Genomic DNA, 25,374 nt, shown 5'->3' with positions numbered 1-25,374 from the left:
GAAGGGTAAGAATAAACCTAAGGCAGTTGCTACACTTCAAAGCAGAAAGCGTCGTGTGGAGCCCAGGATCAGCTGGGGACTTCAGCCGATCCTGGGCTCCAGGTGGTGCTGCCGCTTTGAAAAGCTGCATGCAGCCTGATGTCAGGCTCCCCACAGCATTTCACGGAGTCCCCACCTGATCCTGGGTTCCATGCGGCTGCTTTGAAATGCTGGGAAGAGCCTGATGCTGGGGTCCCAATGGCATTTCAAAGTGGCAGGGCCACGTGCAGCCTGGGGTCAGCAGGAGAGTCCCCTGCTGTTCACGGGGTCTATGCAGCACTGCCGCTTTGAAATGCCACATGCAGCCTGGGGCGTTTCAAAGTGGCAGCGCCACACAGAGCCTGGGGTCTGGCCCCAGGCTTCAGGCAGCATTGTTGCTTTGAAGGACCACCTGCTGCTCGCCCACCTCTTTCTGATAGAGGCAACAAATGGGGGGAAGCAACTAGTCAGCTAGCATGTCCACTATCCGATAAGCAAATGCTTAGTGGACTAGTCCTTCATATCCCTACTCTGAGCAGGGGGATCTTTGCAGCAGTCAGTCTGGGGGAATATTATTTTATGGTGGTATTTTTTTCAACTACCAATAAAGCCTAAGCAGAAGTAGTAGCAAAATAGGGTTATTTATGGACTGTGCCTATGCTTCGTTTTTAAAGCACAGTGGGCACTCCACCTACTCACAGAGATATAGAGATGGGGCTAGATTGTGCCCTACCTACTGTAGATGTGCAGGACAGTTGAGGCAGTGGATGTGGCAGGGGAAATATGCTGTGCTGTGTAAAGGGCTAATGTTGATTACTCCTTGTCAGTGCCCACTGACTAGGTTCAGCGATGGTCTAAAAGAACTGCTCCACGCCACTGAAAATGCCATTGTTTGACTTGATGACTAAGCACACACTAAATAAATGCAAGAGGGGAGCACCAGATAAATTGGGGTGTCCCATGGAAACAATGTCTCTAGAGGTTACTACAACTCATTTTAAATAACACACTTTACTCAGGGCTTTGCCAGAGAGTAGTTCATGATTAGCACATATTGTCTGAGTTGAGTAAAAGAGAGATTATGCTTGAGACTTACCAAAGTAGTTCAGTTGCATAGCACAACACATTAGAGTAACAGAATGAAAGAGGATTTATATAATCTTATTTACTGAACAGTAGGCTTAATGTATAACAGAATAGACAAATATCAGTGTGAAATAATTTGACCTTAAATCCTCTTAGCTGGGGAGATGAAAGCCTACAGGAGCTTTACACAAAGCCAGTAGGAAACCTTCCCCCGTTTTGAAGAAATCAAGTGGAGCTTTAGCTGTATTAACAAAGAATTAGAAATGACAGTGATCTTCTAAAACTCTGCTTTCTTCTGCCAAATGCATGTACTATAAAAGATATGAATTATCCATTGTTTATTTCTAGCTCCCCTCAATTATAACTACAGAGGCAGCGGGGGGATGGGAGGGAGGGAGAGAAGGCTGCTCCAAGGCAGCAGCCCCTGTCCATGGGGGTCTCAGCTGCCGAAGGACAGAGGCTCCTCCATGGAATGCTGGAGCAGCATCTGTTCACTGGGAGCTTGGACTCCCTGTGGACGGTGCTACTGCCACTCTGTGTTGCTGCCTCTGTATCAGAGGCAGCAGCACATGGCAGCAGGTGGGAACCAGTCTGTGTGGGAAGCTGGTTTTTAAACTGTCTTCCCTGCTAGTCAAGTAACTGCTAAAATTTGATGCACTTACATGAATATTCGGTTATATGCTTTCTAACATCCTTAGTTAGCAATGGGGAGAAGCTGGACTCAGTAGCATGTTCACTGTAAAAATTGTGGTAGAACAGCATGTAGAATCAACAGACAATGCTGCCTGATGCAGAAATTAAAAGGAACCTGTTATCTAGATTTTGACCATGTTACAAGTAGATTGCCAAGTTATATTGTATATGAAGTAGTTAATTAATACAGCACCTTTAAAATAAGCTTCTGCATCTTTAGTCCATCTGTGCTATCAATCACAATTCATCATACCAGACTGTGTGTGATTCTGCTAGAATGGAATCAGAACTGTGTGTCATAGGCCACATACTGTTACTAGATAGTGGAGATTCTGCTTTAGTTCAAAAGGCTTCAGCTTTTGAGGAAGCAGGGTACTCTCTCCATGCTAGCACTGTGATTTTATGAGTTGTTATGCTGTACAATGTAGAAATAACGCTTACATTTCTAGGGATAGAAATGTAGCCATGTTAGCCTGGTGTAGCTGAAACAAAAAACAGGACTATGTAGCACTTTAAAGACTAACAAGATGGTTTATTAGGTGATGAGCTTTAGTGGGCCAGATCCACTTCCTCAGATCAAAAGATCATCTAAGGTTATTCTAAACAGCAATAACATCCCACGGCTGGTGCTTGTCAGCTGATTTCGGTTTGAACCTAGTCTTTTGAACCCTTTGATGGGGGCAGGTGCCCATTGCAGCCTGAGCCTGAACATGTACAGTGCAATTTTATAATCCTGAACCCTGCAAGCGTCAGTCACCTGACATGAGCCATCTATGTGTGTATTTTATTGCAATGTGAACATATCCCAGATGGTCACAAGTTAGTTATATTGGTTTTTGATATGGGATTTGAATTCCATTGAATCCCGGATGCTTGCAGTTGAGCTTTGTCTAAACCAAGGGAGTATGTAAAGACCTGGCTATTAAGTCTGTCTCTCTCTTACCCTCTGCTGAACAGAATCAGAGCTCTTGGCCCAGCAATAAGTTGTAAGTACTACAATGTTCAATTATTCTATGTTTTTGGAGCAGGAATTCTACCAAATTGAAGTTCTCTGGTAGCCTATGTTTTGCTACACTAATTTGTTACACTTTGTTAAGTGTTACTATTGGAATATATATAACGGTTTCTTTCTTTCTTTCTTTCTTTCTTTCTTTCTTTCTTTCTTTCTTTCTTTCTTTCTTTCTTTCTTTCTTTCTTTCTTTCTTTCTTTCTTTCTTTCTTTCTTTCTTTCTTTCTTTCTTTCTTTCTTGTCTAATTATGTCCTCAGTTATTTTGGATTTTCACTGGTATTACTGATAGAAGAATTCCCTTTTCACATGTCAATGTAGAATTTTGCACTTTCATATACTGTGTTTGCATTTTGGGATAGGCTATAAATGTGTCTCTCTTTTTAATGCATCCAACACTGGTGAGGATTTATTATTTTAGAGCAGCCATTATTTTTGTAGGAAAAACAAAACAAAAAAATCCATAAATTATCTTTCCTTCCTGGTGTATTTATAGTTTCCAGCTGCAATAAAAACGCAAGGAAAAATGGAGGTAATGGACGGGAAATGAGCAATGGAAAAAAAATTAAAAGCTGTTATAAACAATCTCACTGTATCAATTTAGGTTTACAAAAATAAAAGCAAAAATATTGTTATCTGCTACTACTACTGGCTAAAAAACCAAAATATCTGCAATTTATTTTGAGTTAATATTTTCATGAACTCATATGATTACCGAAAATATATAAATGGTTGGCGCATATAACAAGCTTAATTTTTCTTGATGCATTTTTGTTGACATGAATCCTATTTGCATAAAAAAGGGTAAAAAGTCCTCCAGACTTTCATGTGCTATTGCTGCTGATGTACCCCTGAATTGCAAAATAAGGGCAAGGTCCTTAAACTGCAAGGACGCTCACTTACTCATTGAGAATGGAATTTGCACCTTTCAAATCAAGCCAATGTCAGTGAAATTAATTCAGATAAATTAATTTTTATTTATCATAAGAATAAAATTATCAAAATAACAGTAATATTCATAATAGCATAATAAATATAAAAATAATTATTTCCGGAAGATCAAGGACACCAGAACTGCCACAATAATAAAAGGATAGTAATTTATCATAAAATAAAGTTTTAGGTTGTATTCTCATTTCTCTCCATTCACAACAAGAGACATGTTAAAGTGATTTTCTGTGAACCAAAACAGACATGCATTCATACAGGTTGTTTAACAATTCACAAGCAAACTGCAGATTTTATAGGGTGTCAGTTTCCAATTTGTGGTTTTAACAACTGAGATCTCTTTTGGCAGAAGGCATTTATGCTGCTAAAACAAAGATTCTTTTGTGTAAGATCAAAAATATTTAAATTTGTACAGCTACAGTGCAGTAACATTACTGTTCTGCAACAAAAGAATTTAGGGGTGTGGCAACAAGCTGCTCTCTTGGGTTTTTCTCCAGTTATTTCTAAACAAACTTGATTTTGATATAGGTATCTAAAGATCCAGATGTGATGTTGAGTAATTCCAGATTTTATTGATGACTGATCCAGAGTACATAATGACGCACTGTGCTAGAATATCATATAATTATTTATTTCTGTTAATGACATAACCACCAGTCATAAGCTAGAGTATTTTTGAAAGTTGTAAGATAGATTTAATTGAGCCTCTTATTCCTGACTACGATAGGAGTCAAATGAGTTGGAGAGCTATCTTTGGGTGATTTTGCCTCAAACAAATGGTCGTGTCTAACCTGCTGGAGAAAAGTCTATGTTTTAGCATGATTATTGTTTGGAGGAGGCCTTTGATAAACTGGTCAGATTTTGAATTCACTTATGCTTGAATAAATCAGGAGTAGACCCATTGAAGTCAGTAGAATTATACTAAAATGGGTGAGATTAGAATCAGAGCTAGAGTCTTTTTTAGCACTGGAAATCAGACAATGTTTATGTTCTAGATTTTTAAATTGTTCACCTCATTTTTTATTGTCCAAACAAGCAAATAAATCAGATTTTTCTTTCCCAGGATTAGAAATAAAGATAATATTTCCTATCCCTGTTGATTCAAACATTGTCTTGATTTGGGTAGCATTGTTTTTCCAGAAATAGAATTTCAACATAGAGTGGAGGACAGGAGGGAGAAAATTAAAAAAGAATAATGAAAGTGTATATGATAAGACATACCAAAAGTTACAGCTATTTATAAAAATATATAATTACCATGAAGTTATAGTGCAGTTTATTTGGATTCTGCTTAACAATACAGGCAGTCCCCGAGTTATGCGGATCCGACTTATGTCGGATCCGCAGTTATGAACGGGGATTTTCTCGCCCCGGAGGACTGGAGCGGCGGGACGCCTGGTCCCGCCGCCCGCCTCCTCCAGGGCGAGAAAAGCTGCTCCCCGTCTCCCTGGTCTGCTGCGGGAGCCAGCAGACCAGGGTGACGGGGACCAAAGCAGCGCAGGACCCGGGGCCAGACCCGCAGCGCTTCCAGTTGATCTGGAAGCGCCACGGGTCCGGCCCGGGTCCTGCGCGGCTTTGCTCAGCGTCTCCCTGGTCTGCAGACCAGGGAGACGCTGAGCAAAGCGGCGCAGGACCCGGGGCCGGACCCACGGTGCTTCCAGCTGATCTGGAAGCGCCACGGGTCCGGCCCGGGTCCTCCGCCGCTTTGCTTCGCGTCTCCCTAGTCTGCTGGGGGGGACGCAGCTAGTGCCCCCCCCCAGCAGACCAGGGAGACGTGGAGCAAAGCCCGGGGCCTGTGGTAGAGCAGGTGGGGCGCTGCTGGTTGGTCCCGCAGCACCGCTCCTTGGCGCTACTGGACCAACCCGGCAGCACCCCAGCTGCTCAGCCCCAGGAGTCCTGATTCAGCCGCTGCTGATCAGTTTCAGCAGTGGCTGAATCAGGACGTCTGGGGCAGAGCAGCTGGGGTGCTGCTGGGTTGGTCCAGTAGCGCCGAGGAGCGGCCGCGCTACTGGACCAACCCAGCAGCACCCGAGCTGCTCTGCCCCAGGCGTCCCCAAGTTAGCCGCTGCTGAAACTGACCAGCGGCTGACTACAGGAAGCCCGAGGCAGAGTTGCTCTGCCCCGGGCTTCCTGGAATCAGCTGCTGATCAGTTTCAGCAGCAGCTGACTTGGGGACGCCTGGGGTTCTTAAGTTGAATCTGTATGTAAGTCAGAACTGGTGTCCAGATTCAGCGACTGAATCTGGATGCCAGTTCCGACTTACATACAGATTCAACTTAAGAACAAACCTACAGTCCCTATCTTGTACGTAACCCGGGGACTGCCTGTATTGACCTACAATACTATAAATATAGTTCATCAATATGAGTGATACCACTGTGAGTTTCCCATGGAAACCAGAAACCCAATTTCTAGTTAAAAAGCACATTGGAGAAAATATCCGTGGAACAACTTCATTTTCCATATTAGCCCTTCTGTGTCCTTGTGCAGTATAGGTGTATAACAGTGATTATTTTAATAATACTGTTAATAAAATCTAACTGCATCTAGTTTGATGTAATGATACTTTGGTGGTATGAACATCTAGTAAACATAAGAAACTTTTTCATATTTTTAGTTTATGATTTTACAGTAGCAGAGGACAATTTGTCTGGTTTTTCTCACCAAAATATAGAAGCATAAATGTCATATGATCTCCTTGGATATGTCATACCATTAAAGATTGTAGTAATAGTCAAAAACTATTTAGATAAATTAAAGTGTGCTTTCAGGAGAAAGCTTTTTAAAATGTTTAATGGGCTGATTCTGTGGTTTTTGAAGTGTATGGAGGCTTTCTCATTGATTTCAGTGGTAACACTAATAACCCTAAATGTTGTTGGTTGCAGGGTAATACATTTAACCATAAGATCACAAAAGGAATAAAATATGTTAGGGTGTAAAATCTAGATTTGTTCTATTATAATTGAGAAAAATACTTGTCCCACATTTCTGTTTACATTTATTGCAATTAGGAAAAGAAAGATGTTCGTGAAGGATAGATCAATCAGTGTCTATCAGCAAAGATTGTGAAGGGTTCAACCCCACACTCTGGGTGTTTCTAAGCCTCTGTTTGACAAATGCTGGGACTGAATAATAGGGGATGGATCACTTGATAATTCCCTTTGAAGCATCTGGCATAGGTCACTGTCATAAGACAGAATGCTGGGCTAGAGGAACCATTGGTCTCACCTATATGAATGTCCCAATGTTGTACTTATATTCATATAGACTTTATTTCTACTTCTTGTGAAATAAAGGACTCTACAGATCATGTCCTCATCTACTGTAAATCAACATAGGTCCATTAATTTCAACATTTTTGATGCATGCACACCAAAAGTGGACCTGTCGCAATGTTCCCTAAGATAGCTCCTCTACGCACAATATATTTTCTTATTTTTGTGCTAGCACGCAAATGACTGAACTATTAGCATTGCCAGCTCATATGATTTATAATATGTATTAAAACCTGTTGCTAAGGCAACACCTTTTAATTGGAGAATTATCATGCTAGCAGCCCATTTTCTTTGAATACGGCACTATATTAAGAATCCCAGATAAAATAGGAAGGTAGATTTTGTTTTGTATGTGTGCGCATCATTCTACATGTACTAGATGTTTATGATCAAGGACCTGTTTTACTAATAATTTTACTCTGAATGCTTGAAAGCATTGCACATTGCTTCAAACTAAGAAGAACCCAGTCCTCAAAACTCCTGAGTAAAGTAGTCCTCTCTCAGGTAACTAGCTCCAGTGGGGACTAATTGCCTGAGTAAGGTTTTGCTAAATGGTCCCTGTTAGTGCAAACTTACTCTAGCGATCTGTTATTTGTCTATCAAAATACACAGAATTAGTACAGACTTCAGACTGTTCCCTGAAATTGTGTAAATGGCTAATTGAGTTAACTCCATATGGGCAAAGAGGTTGAGCCTAATACCTTAGGGAAAGAACAAACATTTATTCAAATAATGTTTTGGCCCTTAACAAATAGCATATTTGTGCTCTTCCGTTTTTCTGTGTCTGTGAACATCTATAGAAGTATTTTAATGGTGCAGTATCAGTTGATTTATGAAAAACAAGATGCTTTCGATTTGCTTTTTTATAAGCAACAGTTCTTGAATAAACAAGGAGCAGAATGATATAGCAAGTGTTCTGTAACTCAGGTTACGCTACTGCAGTGTTATAAAAATAGCCTAAGTAAACAGACCCAGCAGGCAGGCGCAGGCGCAGCTTAATTTTAAGACCTTCCCTGGCCAAGGCCAGCTGTGAAAGTGCTCTTATATATGATTATAAAGTAAACATTACCTAATGGTAGCAGAATAAATAAATATCACACATTAAAGCTTACAGTATATCAGCTTGGTGTTTTTATATCACTGCAGTAGCAAAACCTTATATGATATTGACAGAAATATTGTGCTCGATGCTCACTCTGTGGTGTTAAAATATGAAATCCCATAACTTTAATCTTGTGAAATAATAATCGTCATCTAGAGGTGGGTCTTCTAGAATCTAGTGTGAAGGGAAAGCTATTCAGCTCCACTGTAAGAGCACAAACTGAAAGCAGTCATTGAGGCTTTTTTCATTCAAAATTCCCATATTTATTTGTATGATGTATCTTTTTAATGCGGCATTATTTCCACTTGTCCAGGGTTGAGCAATGTCAGAAAGGAATTTGCTTGTTTCTCCATTTATCATAAAATCTTGTCTACACCGTAGAGATGGAAGACATTTACTATGTCATCTAGTCCCTCCCTGCTAATGCATGATTATTTTCATCTCTACGTTTTCTGTTGTCTTATCCAACCTACTTTAAAAATCCCAAGCACTGTTTCCATAGAGAGATAACTCCATAGGCTAATGCAGCTCAGATTCAGGATGTATTTTCTGGTACTTAACCTAAAATGTTCTTTTCTTCATTTCATTTCATTCAGTTGTTCCTAGTTATAATTCTGTGTATCACTCTATGTAAGTCCTCTATAATCTGGAGTTTTACTTCTTTAGTTTATTTGAAATGGTTACATGCTGTTCTTTTGTCTTCTTTCCCCACTGTGTATTTTAGCTCTCTGAATCTTGCCTCAGAAGTGATTCTCTCTCTACAGGTGATACTTATCTTTATTTTTTCTAAACACTTTTTAAATCTGTTACATACATGTTTGATAATGCAGTGCTCCAGGTGTAGTCATGTAGAGAGAATTTGTTACCTTCTTGCTGCATGCATGTTTTTGGGTACTCAGTCCAAAATTGCTGCTGCTTTTTTTTTCTCATCACCTTGCAAACTCATGTTTCATTTGATAATTCTTACATCTCTTTTAACATTACTGATTATCAGATTTTGTCCTTTCAGATCATCCCCTGCATGTTAGCTTTCAGTTTTCCTAGCTGGATCTAATTGTTATGTCTGACCATTGTTTCTAATTCATTCAAATCCCCTGTATTATTGTTCTGTCCTACTTGATCTGTGCAAATTTCAGATGCTCCTTCATGTATCTGCAAAAAGATGAATAAATAATGTCTATCTGTTGATAAACTGCTAAAATTTCTCTCTATATTAAAAAAAACTTTTCCTGGGGGATAACACAGTGACGTCATGACATCACTTTGTGTCCCACCTAACTCCTCCCTCCCTCCCCTTTCTTTCCCCAGCGTTGGGTTGCAGCCACTCTCCTCCTCTTTCCCTGGAAGCTGGGAGGGGGGGAAGGGAGAGGAGTGCAGAGACTAGTGTGGCATAGAAGCATTTCCATTTCTCCACCGGTGGCCGGGGGGGAAGGGAGATTGTGGGGTGTGGCGAGGCCCAGAAGCAGCCCCCCTTCTTTCCCTCCCCTCCCCCTGGTGATGGCCGGGGGGAGAGCGCAGGGCCTAGTGAGGCCTCAGGGTGGCTCCCTTCCCCAGGGCTGGGGGGGAGAGCCAGGACCTTGGAGGAGTAAGGAGGGGGCAAGAGCCAGGGCAGCCTTGGGGCTGGGGACAGGGAGGAAGAGCTGAGGCCGGGGAGGCCTCGGACCTTCACTGGCATGGGGAGAGGGGCTTAGCCCAGCCCTCCCTGCCCAGCAGCTGGGGGAGAGCTGGGCCAGCCACAGCCTCAGCTCGGCCCAACCCACACGCCCCAGAGTGAGGCTATCCCCCTAGGGAACATCATTGTTACTATGCCGTGGACGGGGGAGCGACTGTTGGCAGCGTGTATGCTCCCTCCTCCTTCGTGCCCCTTCCCTCCCCTATCACATCGTGCACCCACACGGGTGTGGGACCCCAGCTGACTGCCATAACTGAGGAGGGAGGGAGGCCCCACCTTCTCCTACCGCTGCTGGCAAATGCAGGTGTGTGGGCAGGGAGAGCGGCCGTTCGTGGCACATGCGCTCCCTCCTCCGTGCCCCTCCCTTCCCAAGCGTGGAGGAGGGAGGGAGGCACCTCCTGCTACATCTCCTCCTGTTGTGCCTCAGCTACAGTGGCTTCCAGAGCTAACTTGTCATGAACAGCTGGATTGAGCTCTTACAGCCACCTTGGCTAGGCAGTGGTCCGTGGCCTGGCAATTGGAAACCACTGTTTTAGGAGGAACATCAGATCATCTAGATACTGCCTAATCTTCAACAGGTTACATTAAAAAATAACAGCAAAGTCAGTACAAACTAAAAAATTCATACTTGTTTGTACTGCTGTATATGTGGTATACTGAAATCTAAATATGATATTTATATTCCAGTTGATTTATTTTATAATTACATGGTAAAAATGAGAAAGTAAGCAATTGTTCAGTACAGGCAGTCCCCGACTTACGCGGATCCGACTTACGTCGGATCCGCAGGTACGAACGGGGCTGCCCCGAGTACACGGACTGCGGGACCTCGCGGTCCTGCCGCCCGTGTACTCTGGGGCTTTCTCTGCGTCTCCCTGGTCTGCAGACCAGGAAGACGCAGAGCAAAGCCGCGGAGGGGCTCGGGCACTGGGGTAGCCCAGGCGCGCCAGCAGACCAGGGAGACTGGGAGCAAAGCCGCGGAGGACCCAGGCGGCGGGACCGCGGTGCGTCTCGGTCCGCCGCCCGTGTCTTCCTGGTCTGCTGGGGTGGGGGGGGGGGGAGGGCGCAGCTAGTACGCCCCCCTCCCAGCAAACTAAGCTTTTCTCCGGACGCCTGTGGCAGAGCAGCTGGGGTGCTGCCGGTTGGTCCCGCAGCGCCGCTCTGGGCGCTACTGGACCAACCCAGCAGCACCCCAGGTGCTCTGGTCCTGATTCAGCCGCTGCTGGTCAGTTTCAGCAGCGGCTGAATCAGGACGCCTGGGGAAGAGCAGATGGGGTGCTGCTGGGTTGGTCCAGTAGTGCCAAGGAGCGGCGCTATTGGAGCAACCCAGCAGCTGCTCTGCCCCAGGCGTCCTGATTTAGCCGCTGCTGAAACTGACCAGCGCTGACTACAGGAAGCCCGAGGCAGAGTTGCTCTGCCCCGGGCTTCCTGGAATCAGCTGCTGATCAGTTTCAGCAGCAGCTGACTTGGGGACGCTTGGGGTTCTTAAGTTGATTCTGAATGTAAGTCAGAACTGGCGGTCAGTTTCAGCAGCGGCTGAATCTGGACGCCAGTTCCGACTTACATACAGATTCAACTTAAGAACAAACCTACAGTCCCTATCTTGTACGTAACCCGGGGACTGCCTGTGCTAGTGTGTTGTGACTCCTTAGTATTCTTATGTCTTATTTGTAAGCAAGTAACTTTTAAACGAGGTGAAATTTGGGGTTTGCAGGACAAACCGGATTCCTGAAAGGGGTACAGCCACAGATCTACTCTGTGCTAGCCTCTGCCATAAGACTCCTGTGGTACCTCAGCTGGTGTGTAGACTGCTGATGAAATCCCTGGAGGAGAGTGTCAGACATGAATTCCTGCTCCAGCATAGCTGTTCCCGTGGGAAGGTGGGTACAGATAATTTGTACCCACAGGTCTGAATAGGCTGTGATATCAGCTTGCTAATTAGAACTCATTTTTTATATCAGCACACAGGGACAGCCAAGAAAGTTTTAATAAGAAGCCAAGACCATCAGCATGATCAATTTGCTATTCTTCCCTTTGCAATTTGAGCATACAGTGCTAGTACATTTATAACTTTTTGCCCCACATGCATCTAAAGGGATGTGTCTGAACAGTATGTATCTTCTCCAGTTACTGAAAACAATAAATGTTTGTGAGATTTTGGAGCCATCTTTAAGGCCTGAATCCAGATTTTTCAAAACCTGTATAACTAAATTTAGGGTCTTAAATAAAAAAATTAATTTAGATGCTTAAATACGGATTTATTTACCCAAGCCTGAACATTTTCCCCTAGAACATAAGAACGGCCATGCTGGGTCTGACCAAAGGTTCATCTAGCTCAGTATCTTGTCTGCCAACAGTGGCCAATGCCAGTTGTCCCAGAAGGAGGGATCACAACAGGTAATCCTCACTTGATCCCATCCCTGTCTCGCACTTCCAGAGAAACAGAGGCTAGGGACACCATTCCTACCCATCCTGGCTAATAGCCGTTGATGGACCTAACCTCCATGAATTTATCTAGCTCTTTTTTGAACCCTGTTAAAGTTCTAACCTTCACCGCAACCTCTAACAAGGAGTTGTACAAGTTGACTGTGTGCTGTGTGAAGAAAAAAATAATTCTGTTTGTTTTAAATCTGCGTATTAATTTAATTTGGTGACCCCTAATTCTTATATTGTAGGAATAAGTAAATAACTTTTCCTTATTCACTTTTTCCATACCAGTCATGATTTTATAGACCTCTATCATATCCCCCCTTAGTCTCCTCTTTTCTAAACTGAAAAGTCAAGTCTTTTTAATCTCTCTTCATATGGGACGTGTTCCAAACTCCTAATAATTTTTGTTGCCCTTTTCTGAACCTTTTCCAATGCCAATATATCTTTTTTCAGATGACGACCACCTATGTTTTCTAAGTGCCCTCAACCCAGCTCATGGCAAATTTTTGGCACATACTTACTAAAGGAAAGAGTTAAGGAAGCAGAACCAGCTACCCATTGGGTCCCTCTCAGATTTAAGTATAAACTAATCTATGCCAGAGAGATCAATGCCACATTTAAAAGAACTAGAATTGGTCCGGTCTGAAATGATTCATTAAAATAACATAGTAGAAGCAGGGCCATTTGGGTGCCATTAGTTTATAAATCCATCTGAGCCTGAGGCTGGTTTCAACAGTGAGATTGCTCATGTAATCTCTTGCTCTATTGTTGTTTCAGGGAATATGAGGAGGATTTATAACTGTCCTTTGAGGATTTTTTTACATGACTCACAGTTTTTCAAAAGCAACCTGTGGGCTAAACATAGGATACACTTGAGTCTTTGAGTACTGATGTGACAATATACAGCATGTGTTGGAGAATTATTAATAATATATATTTTTGTCTTCTCTGTAAACCAGTGTTTCTTAAACTTTTTAAGAACAAAGAACACCAAACAATAATCTTTTTTTATGAGGAACACTGAGGATTTTTTTATTGAGCCAAAAAAAAAAGAAGGTCAGGGGGGAGGGGGAAAAGTTATTGATGACAAAAAAGTCACATGACCCTTTAAGGGTGGCCATTTTGAACTCTGTTGTGTGCTGCGGAACACAGTTTAAGAAACACTGCTGTAAACACTAAACAGGAATTTTCTTTTTATGATACTGCTAATCAGATATTGATATCTGTGGATATTCCTTGAACCATTCTCTCAAGAAAAAAGGAAAAACTTTTAGTACCCATGCAAAAAAAAAAAAAGATGACTACAATTAGCCCCTGGGCATTTGTAGAAGTGTGTGGCATGTATGTTTGCCATCAAACATGAAAATCAGTATCTCTCGTAAACATTAGAACGTGCTGGTTCTGCAAAAAACAGGTTATGTACTGCATAGTAGGAAGTGTGGTACATTACAGGAGGTGAGAGAGAAAAAGGGGATGTAATTCATCCAAAAGGGAAAGTTGCACTTATTTTTGTCTTCTGTGTGCGCAAGTTTAGAATAGTCAGGCACAATACCAAAGCCAGACTTATTTAGCAGATCACCCCACTCTTGCAAACCTTGGCAGTGTTACATAAGATACATTTTTACAATGAGTAATTATTATTGGATGATTTCTCCAAAGGAGTTGATTATTTTCTTCCTGAACCTGGGCATGCTCATCTTTCTGCCCCATTTCAGTGTTTGGCAAATACACATGTTTTATTGAGCCCTTCCCTGGAAAAATCTTTCTCCTCCAGTTGGGCCCAAGTCAATTCTTATTAAAGTTGATGAGATTTTGCCCATTGACTTAAATTAGAGTTGGATTGGGCTTCTTACAATTACTATTAGTTTCAGTACTATAATACCTTTGCAAGCTGTTGACATTATTGCACTTTTCATCAGTTGTTTTGTGCTGGTATGTATTAGAGGGTGAGTTAGATGTTCTTTATCTTGGCATATGCAAAATCCAGAAAGAGCTGTTTTCTCATCTTGAGCATGTGCTGGTGTTGGAAGCATAGTTTATTGACGATGCAGCTTTCAGTGATTTAGACACTACTGGATTGTACTGAGATTGTCTAACCCACATTTCCTGACAGACTGTGTTCAAATACTGTCTTATGGCATAGTTTGACTTGTTATGGATTCTTCACTGCCTCAAAACAAAAGTCAAATTCTTCAACCTCATGTTGTCCACATTGAAGGCTAAAACAGTGACTAAACATATCTGAACGGAAAACTGGATATAAGAGAGAATATAGCTTTTGCTTCTAGGGATTGTTTAGTGTTCAGTGCACATATTCCTAAAAAAGCCAGACAGAGTAAACTTGTGGTTAAAGTACAAGTCTGAAAATCAGGGAATCTAGCTTGTATTCACACTTCTGTGATGAATGTAAGTAGGGGTACGCTTAGACTAAATTAATATTTGTAAAATGTTTTGAGATCCTTTACTGTCAGGCACCTATAGAAATATAAAGTATTAAGTAATACTGGTGGGATATAACACACATAAAGAGCAGTAACTTTATTTTCTCCATCCCAAAATATGATATCCTTATTGTTAATATTCATTTATTTTTAAGGGGTATTTGTGGCCTGTTGTTCACCTTTGGTTTAGAACAAGTGCCCTTGAGACCACTCGGGTATGTTTATACAACAAAGAAAAACCTGTGGCTGGCCTGTAGCAACTGACTCAGACTGAAAACTGCAGGGCTGTTAAGTGCCACAAAGACTTTGGGGCTTGGGCTGGATTCTGTGAGATAGGAGGGTCCAAGAGCTTGGGCTCCAGTCAGAGCCTAGATTCTACATGGCAATAAAACATACCCACAGCCTGAGTCACCTGGCAGGGGACAGCCACTGGGTATCTTTGCTGTGTAAATATACCCTCTGAGAAAATTACTATCCATTCGCTAAGAGTACAACCAAACTATATCCCTTTTTTTATTTAAAAAAAAAAGATGTTTACAGGATCTTTCGAAACGGGGCATTTCTGTTAGAACGATCCCTATCTTGACTGTGGTTTTTTTCCGAAAAAGGCTTTTTGAAAAAAAGCTGCCTCCGCCGTTATGTAAATGAAGCACAGGAAATTTAAATCCCAGCGTCATTTACAATTTCGATAAGTCTAATTTACATCCATTTATCAAAAAAGGGATGTAGTTTAGATGTACCCTTGGGTTAACAACAGATCTTCCATTTTTTTTATTCAATGAATGTACATGAAGAGATGAGCTAGAAATATTAAACTTCAGTATTAATATTTCCTGAACACAAAATTCCTACTGACACACAGAGATGCTCTAGGGCTGGCCCCTCCCATTCTCCACGCTCATGATACCATCTGTATGTTTTATTAGTCTTTAAAGTGCTACCAGAATGTTTTTTTTAAGTTATTCATGGTTTGGTTTATCTAAAAACAGCTTTGGTATTGTCTGGTATGTCTTGAGCAACCCCTCTCGTGCTGTTCCTTTAGAATGATATTGGCATTGTCCAAAATCTCACCTTCACCCAGCCAGTTGCTTGTGTGAGATAGAAGAAAATAGTGTTTATGTACGTCTTGGAGAACGCATACCTTCAGATATTCACTCTTCATTGGCCTTGTAGTAGGAATCTAAATTAGTATATACAAATAATGTCAATTTAGCAACAAGTCCTGTAGATGGGAGGAGGTGGTAGATGGAATAGATCTTGACTTTAGTAAGGCTTTTGATACTGGTTTTACTTGACCTACTCATAAACAAACTAGGGAAATACAACCTAGATGGTGCTTCTAAAAGGTGAGTAAATAACTGGTGGGAAAACCAGAGAGTAATTATTAGTGGTTCACAGTGAAGTTGGATGGGCATAACAAGTGAGGTTCAACAGGGATCAGTTTTGGGTCCAGTTCTGCTCAATATCTTCATCAGTGATTTAGATAATACACTTTCAAAGTTTGTGGTTGATACACTTAAAAAGTTTGTGGAGGTATTGCAAGTGCTGGAGGAGAAGGTTAAACTGCAAAATGATATGGACAGACTGAAGAAATGGTCTGAAATAAATAGAATGAAACCCAATAAGAACAAATGTGAAATACTCCACTTGTGAAGGAACAATCAATTGCATAAATACAGAATGGGAAATGACTGCCTAGGAAGGAGTAATAAAGAAAAGGATCATAGGAGCTCACAAGCTAAATATGAGTCAACAGTGTAACACTTGCAAAAAAAGAAAGCATCATTCTGGGATGTATTAGCAGGAATGTTGTTCGCAAGACACAGGAAGTAATTCTTCCATTCTACTGTGTGTTAGTTCTTGCTGTATTTTAGAAAAAAATTGGCTAAATTGGAGGTAGTCCTGTGCAGAAGGATGGAATATTTCAGATTTGAGGGCATGTTTTTTTCCAGTTGTATTCATGGTAATATTTAAAATTGAGATTTATGTTCTCATTTTATGCTTGCAATAAGCTAAAATTCAACACTTTGCTCATTCATGGATTATGTATATTTATATCATAAAGTAAACACAACTCTTTAATATTTATAAAATAGGATTTGATGATCACATAGTATCCTAATCTTTATTTGAAATATTAGACTGGGTCCCTCAGACAGTCAGAGTCTAGATGCTACATTATTTCATCAGATTACACACATTTCATGTCTTGTCTACAATGTAATTGTTGCATTTTTCTCCATTATCTGTACAAAGATTTTATTTTTTTATCTGTTGTTGTCATTTGAGGATATATTGCAAGTGAAATGACACCAACCATTGCTTTCAGTGTATACCATTGGCCTCTTATTTTTAACCTTTTACAAATCATTAACTGTTTGATATCAGATGATGTTAGGTAAATCATCATTTGCCTTAATTTGACCAAATGTAGTCAGTCACTTTGACAGGATACAAAGAAATCCTTTTTTTTCCATAGGAGAATAACAACATTACCTCTAGTCAATTAACTCAGACTTCCCAATTGCCATTTAACCGTATCACATAGTTCAGGAGGACTAGAATTGGTGGGCTGATCCTGCTCTGAGTGGACTTAATCAGGTGTGAGTCCATTGACATAAATGAAGTTATGCTGGTTTCAAAGCCACCTAAATGATAACAGAATTTGGTCTGATAGCTTTAGATCCTGATTCTATCCTAGACGCTGCACTTACATAGTTCCACTGACTCCATTTGCATTCTGGACAAGTGCAGGGCTCTGGTGCCAGTGTATATGGTACACTACAAGGATGTATAAATAAGAATCTCACAAAATATTTACATAATGGAGTAAGTCTATTACACTTGCATAGTAGAATAGGAAAAGAAGTAGGCCAGGTATGGGTCTCTAGATTCAAATTTGTAAACTCCAGTGATTGCTTATGCCAAAGCAAGGAAGTCTGTTGCTGTGTTCATTAGAGAGCCTTCATTTGCACAGCATTATTGAAGTTAGAGCAGCTATGGCACTTTGTACTGGTGGAAGATCTGGCCTAAAAGCTCTCTCTGCATGTTTTAACACTTATCCTCCATTTGTCCCTCTTTCTACCTCGCTCTCTATCACCTTTGTATCGTGGTCTGTAGTGTTGCACCGTAGATCTGCTACAGTGACCTTTCATTGTACAGACGTCCTTATGAAATTACTTATTGTGAAATTAATTACTTTTAACATAAGGGCTACGTCTACACTGGCCCCAAATTCCGGAAAAGGGATGCAAAGCAGGTAAGTCAGAATAGGGAAATCCGCGGGGGATTTAAATATCCCCCGCGGATTTAAATAAACATGTCTGCCGCTTTTTTTCCGGCTTGGGGAAAAGCCAGAAAAAGCATCTAGACTGGCGCAATCCTCTGGAATAAAGCCCTTTTCCGGAGGATCTCTTATTCATACCTGAAAGTAGGACTCACATAGTACCTGAAAGTAGGAATAAGAGATCCTCCGGAAAAGGGCTTTATTCCGGAGGATCGCGCCAGTCTAGACGCTTTTTTCCAGCTTTTCCCCAAGCCGGAAAAAAAGCGGCGGACATGTTTATTTAAATCCGCGGGGGATATTTAAATCCCCCGCGGATTTCCCTATTCTGACTTACCTGCTTTGCATCCCTTTTCTGGAATTTGGGGCCAGTGTAGACGTAGCCAAGAAGAATCTGCAAGTGGAACTTCTTTTCAGCTTGCCTGCCTTGTGCATTTTCAGATTTGTATGTATTACAATTCATAAAGAGTTTCTGGTCAGATTCTAGAGCGGGTTACAGAGCTCGCTGGATTCCATCAATGTTTGTGGGGAGGAAGAAATCAAAGAAGCAGCTTAGGGCAGCTTTTTCTTGGGAATGAGCGTTCCTTTCCCAAGGGCTTCCCAGGATGCAAAGGGTTAGAAGAGTCCAACACAGTACTCTATCTCCTTCAGGACCAGTCCACACCTTCCTGCTAGAGGAGAAAATGGCAAGGAAACTGTATAACTTAGTTTCTGGGCTTGCCAGTCTCTGCCCTGTGACCCTTTTTAATTCTTAAGTCTTTTTTCTCAACACTCTGCTACATCGGAAAAAAAGAGTTAAAATAACATTTAGTCAGACTGTAAACCAGGGCTACTCAACTTTGGAAGCCTCAGAGGCAACAATGATATCTCAGCACATGCCGAGGGCTGCAACTTAAGTGTGATTGCATTTACATTCAAATATATATGCAAATAGCTTTTTTCATACAATGTCCCAGTGCTCCCAGCACCCCCTCTCTGGGGGCTAGAAATGCCCTGTTTGTGTCTTTCAATGCTCACCCCGCCTTGGAGATGACTTGCCATTGTGGAGCCTGTTCCCAGTGGAGGCCATATTCAAAGGATCCCAACCGCAGGCCATATATTGAGCCCCCATAAACCCAGGCTGCACTGCGGGCCGCAAACAAATAGGCCATGGCCCACATGTGGCCCAGCATGTTGAGTAGCCCTTCTTTAAACTAATGAAAGAAAGGAGGATTTTCATAAAGTGACTCACCAAAACAAAACTGCCATATTACACAGCCCTCTATCCTAGCTTAGGTAAATTCTCACTGTACCACAGCCAAGGACTTGTGTTTAATGCAGCCCATACATTGTCTTCTAGATAAAGCCATGTCCTGTTGTAGCATTAGACAGAATTATCTCTAGATGTCAACGCAGAATAAAAAATCTCTCACTTTCCTGCCACCTTCACTAGCAATTTCAGGGTAGAATTTCTTACTGGAAGAGGAGACCCTTATTTGGTTTTGAATGCAAACTGTCTTACAGCTCATCGTAGTCTTGTTAAATTTTTGCAGTTTTATTTAGTTAGATATTATATTTGGCCAATCAGATCCTTTTTATGGTGGCTTAGAACATCACAAGGGAATTGTATTTTATTCATGCCACAGCATATGCTGTGGAATACATCGCCATTGTGAGCCCTGCTGAGGCAATGGCTAAAATGCAAAATCTGGAAGTTGGGAGCATACATTTTTCTTCCTCCAAATAAGGCCACAGCTCCTCATCATGGAAGTATTTTTGGTTTTCTATAGCAGTGCATCCTTTCTCTAATATTCCTCAGACTGTCTCAGAACTGTCATCCATGGCCTTCTCAGGACCACAAGCTTAAGAAGCTACAAGTATGTCTTTCAGCTTGACAAGCTGAGAAGGGGAAAGTTGGTTTGGTACCTTCATCTGCATTTTTTCTATTGTGACTGTAATAAATTGGTAGTTCTGTTTATTCATGCTTGCACTGGATAAACAAGATTAAATATATTGAATCCTGTAATGGAAACTATATTTCACTCATGGAAATGTTCTAAATTGTAAACAGGTGCTCTGAAAAATTGATTTTTAGTACAGTATTCTTTAGAGTGAGTGTGCAATGGATAAATAACCCCAAAACAATTTCAAGAATTATGTAAAATCCCATGATCAGACATACTGTATTATGCAAAGATCATTGACATGCCAGTTGGTTTGCTGTGAAAATGAGGTTTATATATGTTGAGCTGCCAAGAGCAGAAAAAGGTAGGGAAAAAGTTTTACATGACTTAGAGCTGAAAAAGAGAGTTCAAATTATCTTTGCAGTTTTTTGAGCAAAATTAAATATGAGGACCAACTATACTGAGTTAATTTGTTTCCTGAAAAACAAAGCCAAGCCACATAAAAACAGCTTAAATTAAGGCTCTGTTTTTCAGTGGTTTTGCTTCTGCTCGAATTCATTGCAAAGATTAATGGAGGAAGCACAAACTTGCAGCTTAAGAGATCTGTTTTCTCAACTAAAGATTTTATTCTCTTTGATTTTTTTTTTCAATTGAGTTAGTGTCTTAGAGGAAGAGTGGGCTTCATTGTTGAAAGTTTTAAGACAGGGCTACTCAGCTTTGGGTAGTGTGTTGAGTAGCCCTGGTTTAAGAAGTTATTGCATAGGACCTTTCATATGGCTAATGAATGATAATGTTCTCTATCCTCAGTCATATTACATGTTAAAGGGATGCCATCATCTTAAAAATCATATTTCGCGCTGATTGTTTTTCCTACTGTTATGTGTGCTTTTACAAAAATTATTATAACTTAAATTTACTGAGGGAAATTGTTTTTCCTGCTTTCTGTTGTGTTTACTTTGTGCATTTTTGGCAGCATTTTCTATTTACTCGGATTTACTCTTTCTCCTGTATATTTAGAAAAGTCAACATTTTCCAAAGTGACCTGTGGTTTTATGTGCCCACCTTTTTGGGTGCCCAGCTCAGCCCAATTTTTCAGCATATAGCGCTTGGATAATTTCCAATGACCTCAGCTGCAGTCATGAGTACCTGGCACTCTCAAAAAGGAGACACAAGCTGGGAACCCAAAAAAGGGAGGCACCCAAAAAACAGACATAACTTTTGAAAAGATAGTCTGAAGTAATTTTTCTCTGTTACGTATGTGTCTTTCATGCAGTAATAGAGAAGAGAGAACAATTCTGAAATAACAAGCAATGTTTCCTGGGCAAGGGGATTCCAGGAAATTACAACCTGAAATTATTGCTACACCTTTTTTAAAAATTACAGAAGTTCACATTGATGGTATCTTTTTAATCCAGACAGAATTAAAATGTGAAATGTATTGCCTAGAAAATGCATATCACTGCCACAGTTGGTACAAGTATTTGCTTATCATAAATGGTGTTTGCGTATCATAAATGGCCATTGAAAAAAAATATGTATTTTTTACTTTTTCCCAGAAGTGCCATGTTGTAGTTATAATCAGAGCTACAAAACCTTACTGGTTTGCCGAGGCATTTCCCTAGTAATATTGCTACCCTTGAATGCTAGTCTGATCTTTCATTGCTTCCTTTCCCCTTTAATGCAAACAGAGATGAGTCTTTGGCATGTTCAGAATAGTATTTGTACTTTCTTGGGCTCACTTCTAAAGTTGGACTGCTTTCCAGTAGTTGGCTGTCTGCTGGGAAGAAATAACCTTCTGCCAATGTGGAGATTTGTGGCTGCATGTCTATAGATTTCATTAGTGCTTTGATGAGGGTATTTTCATTGAAAAAGATTGTGTAATCAGAGAAAATTGTTACATTTCTTTTCAAGGGAACAGCGTTTTAGCAACAATAGTTCTCTGTAGACATACTGTAAAAACATGTGTAATGTAGTGATACTATTTTATTTGTTGTTGGTCTTATAAATATTAGGTAGTCTGTAGAATTAGCTGTTTCCTCTCCCGTCCTTCCCCCCCTTAGATCTTTGGTTTGTCTTGTTTGGTAAGTGACATAATGAAGATAGATATTCCTGTGGCTGTTTAATACCAACTATGCTCATTTCTTCTATGTGTAGGGTCGATGCTCAAGGGAGAACTGCAAATATCTTCACCCACCCCCACATTTAAAAACACAATTGGAGATAAATGGACGCAATAACCTGATTCAGCAGAAGAACATGGCCATGTTGGCCCAGCAAATGCAACTAGCCAATGCCATGATGCCTGGTGCCCCATTACAACCTGTGGTAAGCATATTTTCATCTCTTATTTGTCAACAGAGCAACATAGTGAAGAGCTGTTGATAATTATAAAATAGGTCATTGCAAATAGACTAAGGCTGATATAAGATAGCCAGTATCACATATCTAGTAAGATGCCCATAAAATTTGGCATCGACCACTAAGTAATGGAGACATCAAATACAACAAAATTGCTTTTCTGTATCCATTTATAGTGCTTTATTTTACCTTGTTTGTACTGCAATTAGAATAATATAAGTTCTTGTTTTGTTCATTTAATTGTATGAATTTTAATTTGAAAAAAATAGGTCTCTCTCTAGAGTGCCAGAAAAATAGACTTCCTTTGAAATGATTACAATTTCACTACATACTGTTAGACAAAGTTCAGAGCTGGTAGTCAGACCTCTATGTTTACTGTAAATTTGACGTGCAAAGTCAACATATCAGGCTTGTGAGGCAGAAGGATCAGTAAATTTATCCCATTTTTAAAAAGGGAATAATAAGGAGAACCTATCAGAAATCTGTTCTCTGATTGCAATGTGACCTAATCATTAATACATATTGTCTGTCCTTCTTTTCTGATACCTTGCTTAATATACACATGGAATGTATCATGTAAGCTGGTCTCCAAGCAGATGAGTTAGTTTATATTTCTGCAGTGATCCACAGCCTCGGTGTATATAAATATGACTGTCATCAGCCAACTATATACATATTCAGTTGGGAGTTGAACACAATGCAGGACACATCACTGATATAATTCCACTGAAGTCAGTTGAGTTAAACGGAGAATAAATTTGGCCCCTGGTCCTTCAGATGCAAGCACTAACTCAATTACTGGAGGGCATTAATAAATATATGAATTAGGGATGTAAATATGTAGTCAGCTACCTGATAAGGCTAGGCTTATCGGGTAGTCAAGTTGACTACTTGCATTCCCCCTCCCCTTGCTGACTCTACATCAGAGGCAGCAAGGGGGAGGGAGCAGGAGCCAGTGCTGGGGGGAGCAGGCTTAAAAGCCAATTCCCTCCCAGCATCATCTCTGGGGTGTCGCCTGCTCCCTCCCCTTGCAGCTGCATAGGCAGCACAGGGGATGGCTGGGGAGGGAGGACAGCAGCAGCACCTCTCTGAATGGGATCCCAACTTCCCGCTGGGACCCCTCATGGATAGGGGCTGCTTCTGGGGGGCAGGCAGCCCAGCTCCTACCGCGTTTTTAATTGCGGAGCTGCAGTGGGATTTGGTCCTGACATGAGCTGAAACTGAGCTGGCTGCCTTCCCCTATTGAATAATCAAGTAGTCAATAAAAATTCTATCGATTATTCGATCAATAAAATAAACACATTTTAACATCCCTAATATGAACAGGACTAGTGTGCTGTTTGCAAAAAAAGTACATAAGGCAGCCCACTGCATTGCCAGTTGCAGGAGTTCTTAGAGTTCATACATAGAGATGAAGGGTGGTAAATTGATAGCCTGTGAGAAATGAGAGGATGGAAACCCTTTTCCCTGTTCATTCCCTGAGCATCCTATCTTGATTGTGGATAACTTGATAGAAGTAGAATTCACCCTTGAATAACTTCCTTTTGCCTGCTTACCTAGCAGACTGCATTAATAATGTATGGTGTATTTGTTTAACTTGGTTTTTAATTTTAAAACAATGTAATAGTCATTTAAAATTCCTAAATGTAAAAGTAGAGTCATTACAAAAATTAGAACAGTAGCAAGAACTATCAAAGTTGTGTAAAACAGTTGAAAATTTCCACACTTGCTGGGTCTTAAATATCAATAATTTTTAATCATATTTTAATTAGTTAACTCAATACAATTGTTATTCTTTCATAGAACTATATGCCTCAGTCATTCCAAAAAAGAGGGGGGGAGGGATCTCCATATTACATCGACATTGATACCAATTATCAATACCAAACATTCAAGGTGAGAAAATATTATATTTCAATTTTTGCTGTGTTGTGATAGGCCTTTCTTCAAATTAAAATTAATTCTAGTTAAAGCAAGGAAGTTAAGTAGACCAACAGCAGCATACTAACTTGAGAATGTTAAGGCACCATACTAACTGTGAAGATGCTATAATGTTATAAAAATATAACCCAGACAGTAATCGAAGAAATGGACCTATCAGAGACCTTAACCTGTGATTTGGTGCCCTCTAATTTTGCCTGCTTTCTAATCTGAAATAATCCCTTTCTTTGTACCAGTCAAATAGCTCAAATGAAGAGTCTGTCTTACAGGTTGTATCTTCAAAATGGTCCCCAAACTGGTCTCTAAATGTTGTCATGCAAGTTTTGAACATCCAAAACCATAGATGTATATGTGCAAACAATTTGTATACCTAAGTAGTCTTTTAAAACCCTGATTTGGGAATATAATTGTGCCATTTGTGCTAACAAATCCAAGTTTTGGATCATGCAAGAACTTGGCCATGCAAATATAGGAGGGTGCTTTGAAAAAAATATTGTCAATAACACAACATTTATTTGTATAATACAGTTTAACTAAATACAGCTTTCACTTTGCTTTGCACATACTAATATATAGATGATATAGCTAAGCTGCAATAACATTTCTAGAACAATAATTTTCTGAAAGATAAATAAATGGAAGTAACATTTATTTTAATATTAAAGTTGGCAGGTCAAACTCTGCCTTTTCTTATGTCTCTAGAGTCCCAAATTGGGAACAGAATTTGGGTCAACGTATTTTAAAACATAGCACAAAGACTTCTCATTGTGTCTCAAAAATTCTGTATATTAAGGGTTAAAACTCTTGCATGTGCAATTTTTATATGTAATTGTTTGAGTACAAAAATTATGTAAATTTGTTTTTTCAAAAGGCATGTGCATTCAATATGTGCATGTAAAATGTCAGAGGGAGAGCAGGGGGAGGGTTATTGCACGGGTGATATTGTCTACAAGTGGATTCTACTCTAGTAATCTGTCTCTAAAATTGTTTCCTGAGCATAATTGCAATAGATGTCATTACAGAGCATTGTAGAAAAAATATGTCTATGATCCCATTTGACTCTGGTTCTTGTTCCCTTTTGTTTTGTTTACTAAAAATTAATAACGGGTGATTTAACAAAAGTGAAATGCACTAACTTAGTGAAAAGCCTGAAGTGAAAAAGTAAAGTGATAGGATCAATTCAAAATCCATCCTTTTGTTTGACAAATGTTTTAAATTATTTTTGATGCCAGTAATA

General features: G+C 40.4%; 1 protein-coding gene across 17 annotated transcripts in view; it reads left to right on the top strand.

Annotated features, from left to right (window-relative positions):
• MBNL1 (muscleblind like splicing regulator 1) overlaps positions 1-25,374 on the top strand; it is a 199,035-nt gene that overhangs the window by 131,973 nt on the left and 41,688 nt on the right. For 13 of the 17 annotated variants that reach the window (XM_014569966.4, XM_014569964.4, XM_006115963.5 and 10 more), the window contains 2 exons: positions 21,993-22,163; positions 24,000-24,092. In XM_014569966.4, the coding sequence (XP_014425452.1) occupies positions 22,095-22,163; positions 24,000-24,092 (162 nt within the window). In that variant the 5' untranslated portion in view covers positions 21,993-22,094. Of the gene's footprint in view, positions 1-21,992; positions 22,164-23,999; positions 24,093-25,374 lie in introns of those variants that run through there. The other 4 variants (XM_006115957.5, XM_006115959.5, XM_006115960.5 and 1 more) reach the window with 1 other exon arrangement.

Source organism: Pelodiscus sinensis, chromosome 10, assembly GCF_052426305.1.
Source record: "Pelodiscus sinensis isolate ZL-2025 chromosome 10, ASM5242630v1, whole genome shotgun sequence".
NCBI lineage: Eukaryota > Metazoa > Chordata > Testudines > Trionychidae > Pelodiscus > Pelodiscus sinensis.
This window is presented reverse-complemented; position numbering and strand designations above follow the sequence as displayed.